Genomic DNA, 5,545 nt, shown 5'->3' on the forward strand with positions numbered 1-5,545 from the left:
AAAAAAAAAAAAGAAAAAAAAAAGAAAGTAGGCAGGGGATTGGGTTTGGCCTGAAAAGGAAACTGAGAACCAAATAGAAAGCAGTAAACACCTAGTGCTCCAGGATCAGGGCCAGGCAGGGACCTGTCCCAGTGGCCTTCAGATGGGGCACAGGGCTCAGGAGGGCGTAGTTACTGAGCCCTCGCCTGCCATTGGTGCAGCACACATGCTCTCCTAGAAAGTCCTCCCAGCCACCTTGGGAGGTAGGTATTTTTTCCCCATTTTATACAGGAGTGGAAACTGAGTCATCAAGTTGCCAGGTAACTTATCTGAGTGACCTTGGTAGGAGGTGACAGATCTGGGGTTGGAGCACAGATGCCTGAGCTGCCTCAGAGGACATGGTGATAAGAGGTGCCTCATCAGGTGCTGTTTCACACTTTGAACCCGTGGCCTGAGAGCCCAGACGGTACACCTCAAATTCTTGTTTGCAGCTTGTGCATAGAAGCTGCCTCCCTTCCTCCTAGGGAACTTTATGTATGAACTTGAGTTCTAAACAGGGCTCTAGGGCGTGGGAGAGAGGAACTGGAGAAGAAAATTGATAGAAAAGAAAGGCAACATAAAAAGCCCAGAGCCCAGGTCTTTGGAATGAGAAGTCCTCGGGCAGTCATCAGGAGGGCACCAGGTCAGCGGGGTCTGTCCTTTACAAGTGGCGTGTGGATGTCTCATCCCCCAGGTTGTGATGCCTGTCCATCTAGAACTGGGCAACAAGGTAATTCTGAAATGACTTCAGGCCTGCCCACTCTGACTTACGTAGCCACCAGGATCTGAGGGGCGGAGTCTTTTTTTAGAATCTGGGATCTTTTCCACAAAAGTTTCTGAATACTGAGCATAGTATAGATTTGGAGGAGGGCCTGCATGTAGCAGATAGTAAATATTTCCTGAATTCATCCAAGGGTGCATCTCCAGGTGCAAACTGAAGCCTCTGGCGGGGTCCCAGCATGTCGAGGGCGACGACATGATCTCAGTCATTCCACTTGTCCCCAGACCCTGGCCTGGCATATGGCACAGAGCATACATTTGACAAATGTTTGCTGGTTGGATGAATGTATAAGTGAATGGCCACTTGTCCCTCCAGGATGTGGAGGGCTGTTAGTCAGGCTGCCCTAGGCTCTTTTAACTGGAATGGTGAGTATGTATTGAGCCTCTTTTACACTAGCCTCCAGCACTAAGATCCATTCACCCAGGCTACAGGGCTCCTCTTGTATCCTTGAATGTGAATTTGTTCCTTTTGGTTGGGAGCGAAAGGTCTGAGAATGGGCAGAATATGGAACTAGGTAGATTCATGCCATTAAGAGTCACTTGAGTGGTCTGACAGCAGGACAGGCAGGAGAGAGGGCTTGCTTTAAATCTGATACCATCAGCATGGTTGGTGAGAGTCATGCCCTGGCTGAGTGCAGGAGAGCCAGGGCTGGAGCTGCCAGACGTGACCTCGCGCTCGCATGACACTGCTCAGCCAGGAAGACTGCAGGGTCTGCTTGTGTTGGCTGGTGTTAGAGAGCAGTTTTCTCGCGCCCGCAGTGGCACTGTGCTCTTGAGAACGAAGGAAGCTTACTGGCTGGCTTCAGGCTACCAAGCACAGGGCTTCCAGTAGGGAATGTGGAAGGTACTGCCTTGTTGGGCCCCGAAACACTGTCTTCTCAGTTCTCTCAGGCTTCGGTGAATTGACTGATCCTTGCCAGGACCCTGCAGACCCTGGGCCAGCAGCTATACCTTGGATGTGCTGACGTACAGGCCTTTGCAGGGTTCTGTGGAGCCCCCCCCGCTCTTGGTATTTGTTATCATAGTGTCTACTGTGACTCCAGCCAGTTTTCATACTGTATCTCAACTCCTGCACGCGTAAATTTGCAAGGTCAGGGCAAATGCTTCCCAAGACAGCACCCTCTTCACCTCAGCAAGTTGCTCCCCACGTGCTGCGTTACCGTCTGAGTTACTCTGTGAAGCTCTGCTGATAGAGGCACCCCCCTCCAACCTTGGTACTAAATTTGGAGAGCAAGTTCCCTTTGGCTTTTTGCTTCCTTCAGAGAGGGCAGACAGCATGTGGTGTTACCTGCAGCCAGCTGTCTGTGGCTTAGCCCTTGAAAGCGTGGACAGGACTTGGAGACACCAGAGCTCGGTTGATGCTGGGCCCATAGGGGCGCCTGCTGGGAATGGATTCAACAGTTGCGGGGGCTTCCCCGGTGGCGCGGTGGTTAAGAATCCGCCTGCCAATGCAGGGGACATGGGTTCGAGCCCTGGTCCGGGAAGATCCCACATGCAGCGGAGCAGGGGCGCCTGCTGGGAATGGATTCAACAGTTGCGGGGGCTTCCCCGGTGGCGCGGTGGTTAAGAATCCGCCTGCCAATGCAGGGGACATGGGTTCGAGCCCTGGTCCGGGAAGATCCCGCATGCCGCGGAGCAACTAAGCTCACGCACCACAACTACTGAGCCTGTGCTCTAGAGCCCGCGAGCCACAACTATTGAGCCCGTGTGCCACAACTACTGAGCCTGCGTGCCTAGAGCCCGTGCTCCGCAACAAGAGAAGCCACCGCCATGAGAAGCCCACGCATCACAACGAAGAGTAGCCCCCGCTCTCTGCAACTAGAGAAAGCCCGCGTGTAGCAATGAAGACCCAACGCAGCCAAAAATAAACAAAAAATAAATAAATTTATAAAAAAACCAAAACAGTTGTGGGAAGTGACATGGTTTATTCTGTGTTTAGGCTGGGATCATAGAAGAGATGTTAGAGGACACTTTTGAAAGCATGGATGATCAAGAAGAAATGGAAGAAGCAGCAGAAATGGAAATTGACAGAATTCTGTTTGAAATCACCGCAGGTATGACCCAAGATCCTTCCTCTTTCCCCTCTCCTTTTATGGCCGTTCTTCTTGCATCCGCAAGATTAACTAGTAGCTTTTTCTTTAGATTATAACCCCCTTCTACATTTCTTATTTTAGATTAGAACCAAAGTTTTAACAATCAAAATCCTTAGTTATTATGACTTTGATATCATTAGAAGTTGGTGTTTGCACACATTTGTCATAGTGAGCAAAACCCCACCAAAACAGCTGTCTTATTGCCCCTTTTCTGTTTCTTGTCAAATGGAACCAGGTATGAAGGACAGAGAAAATGAGGGACCACTTGCTTAAGCTGATGTTTTGTTGATCTGCGTGCTGTCTCTTTACAGGGGCCTTGGGCAAAGCACCTAGTAAGGTGACCGATGCCCTCCCAGAGCCTGAACTTGCAGGAGCGACGGCTGCATCAGAAGATGAGGAGGAGGAAGAGGCCCTGGAGGCCATGCAGTCCCGTCTGGCCACACTCCGCAGCTAGGGCCGCCCAGCCAGGCCCGCAGGCTCTCTCTGGCCCTGCCACCGGGCGCGCGCTCCTTGAAGCCTCCGCCATTTTCTGTATCTCTTGCACTACACCTCTGGGTGAGGCACTGTGTTCTGGAGAACATTCTCTGCTAATCTCTCTTCACTCTCTGCAGAGGTTTGGGGATCTCAGTGGAATTGTTTTGAGAGGCGGTGTAATAAATGCATCATTTTCAAGAGAATAAACAGAAGTATCTTTTGGGGGATGAGGGCAAAGAAGTCTGTCTTCTCACCAAGCACTTCTGAGAATAGATTCGATTGCCTGAATGTTGAGGACTCTGTATATATATTTTTTTGTCTGTAAAACACTATATAAATGGATTTTAATAAATTTCTGCTTTAACACTTGGTCTCATTGTAGATGGTTGGGTGCAATGAACTTTCAAGGTGTTTGCTGCCCCAAATTATTTTACATGTTGGCCTTGGAAAGAGGAGGTGCTATAGCAGGGCACATGGGATTCGGAAGTTCAGCTGAAAGGGCTTCTGCTCTGTGGACCCTGTGCTCCCCAGCCTTCACAGATGTGCTGTGCGAGCTACTCTTCTGCTTTTTGTCATCTGTGTAAGCAAAAGTACGCTTGGGAATTGTGACGCCTTGTCTTGTTGGCTGGGTAACTATATCATGTGTGTCCTGAGGGGTGTGTGTGTGTCTGTAGCTTTCCTCCCTTTCCTTCCCATTGCAAGTTGCAGACGGCTGTGAGATTAGGCCTCTTTCACCCTCTGATTGCCTTTCCCTGCGTTAAGCTGATTGTCTTGGATGCATGGGATATGGGCGTACATATCAGTGCTTTCTCAAAGCCAGGAGCTGACCGGTGAAAGAGGCATGGTGTGGTCATGCATTGTAAACAACTCACACATTTCTAAGTTATATTTTGAAATAATTCAGCAGTAGCAATTTATATTTGTGTGGGCCTGACAGTTTACAAAGCTGTTTAACATATGTAATCATTCAGTCTTCACAAATTAGGAAAACAGCTCAGCTTGCTGAAGTGACATATCCTAAATCACAGTCACGAAGTGGCAGAACTGGGGTTCAATCCAGGTCCCTCTGGTCCAAGTCTTGTGTGCCCTAAACAGGTAGGAAAAAAAACCCAACCACTCTCTCCCAGGTTGGCTTTGTAGACTGTATGGAGAAATCCAAGTGTATCTGATGTGCTGCAGCGAGGGCCTTCTAGTCTTATCCTGCAAAACGGGAATCTTCCATCCAGGGGACCGTCCTATTGCTCTTGATTTCATCTTTAGGATACAGTTTGTTATTTAAGTAAACATTATTTTTCAGAGAAGTTTTAGGTTCAGAGCACAATTGAGCAGAAAACAGAGTTCCCATGTACACCTCTGGCCCTGACACAGGCACCATCTCCCACTTGTATGTACTGATATCTCACACCCCACAAGTACATTTACTCCTGGAATCATACAGTACGTAGCCCTTTCACATTGGCTTCTTACACTTAGTAATATGCATGTAAGTTTCCTCCATGTCTTTTCGTGGCTTGACAGGCCATTTCTTTTTAGTGCTAAATAATATTCCATTGTCCGCATGCACCACACGATCCACTCACCTACGGAAGGACATCTTGGTTGCTTCAAAGTTTTGGCAATTATGAATAAAGCCATAAATGTCTGTGTGCAGGTCTTTGTGTAGACATGCATTTCAACTATTTAGGTGAATACCAAGGAGCACAGTTGCTGGATCTTATGGTAAGAGTATGTCTAGTTTTGTAAAAAACTGACAGTCTTCCAAAGTGGCTGTATCGTTTTGCATTCCCGCCAGCAATGATGAGCGTTCCTGTTGCTCCACACCCTCACGAGCATTTGGTGGTGTGTGTTGGATTTTGACTATATCCTAATAAGTGTGTAACTGTATCTCATTTTAATTTGCATTTCCCTGATGATATATGATGTTGAACATCTCTTTATGTGCTTTCCTGCCATATGTATATATTCTTTGGCGAGGTATCTGTTTAGAACTTTTGCCCATTTTTAATTGGGTTGTTTCTTATTGCTGAGTTTTAAGACTTCTTTGTATACTGTGGATAATAGTGCTTTATCAGAAATACATTTTGCAAACATTTCCTCCCAATCTGTGGCTTGTTTTCTTATTCTCTTCACATTGTTTTTCAGAGCAGTTTTTAATATTAATGAAGTCCATCTTACCAATT

The 5,545-nt window shown here is 47.6% G+C and overlaps 1 protein-coding gene across 1 annotated transcript in view; it reads left to right on the plus strand.

Moving 5' to 3' along the window:
- CHMP3 (charged multivesicular body protein 3) overlaps positions 1–3,727 on the plus strand; it is a 72,028-nt gene extending 68,301 nt beyond the window's left edge. Inside the window, exons 5-6 of the mRNA XM_007466733.1 lie at positions 2,738–2,852; positions 3,203–3,727. Of these exons, the coding sequence (XP_007466795.1) occupies positions 2,738–2,852; positions 3,203–3,345 (258 nt within the window). The 3' untranslated portion in view covers positions 3,346–3,727. The remainder of the gene's footprint in view (positions 1–2,737; positions 2,853–3,202) is intronic.
- The last annotated feature ends 1,818 nt before the right edge of the window (positions 3,728–5,545 follow it).

Source organism: Lipotes vexillifer, unplaced genomic scaffold, assembly GCF_000442215.2.
Source record: "Lipotes vexillifer unplaced genomic scaffold, Lipotes_vexillifer_v1.1 scaffold1158, whole genome shotgun sequence".
In the NCBI taxonomy this organism is placed as follows: domain Eukaryota; kingdom Metazoa; phylum Chordata; class Mammalia; order Artiodactyla; family Lipotidae; genus Lipotes; species Lipotes vexillifer.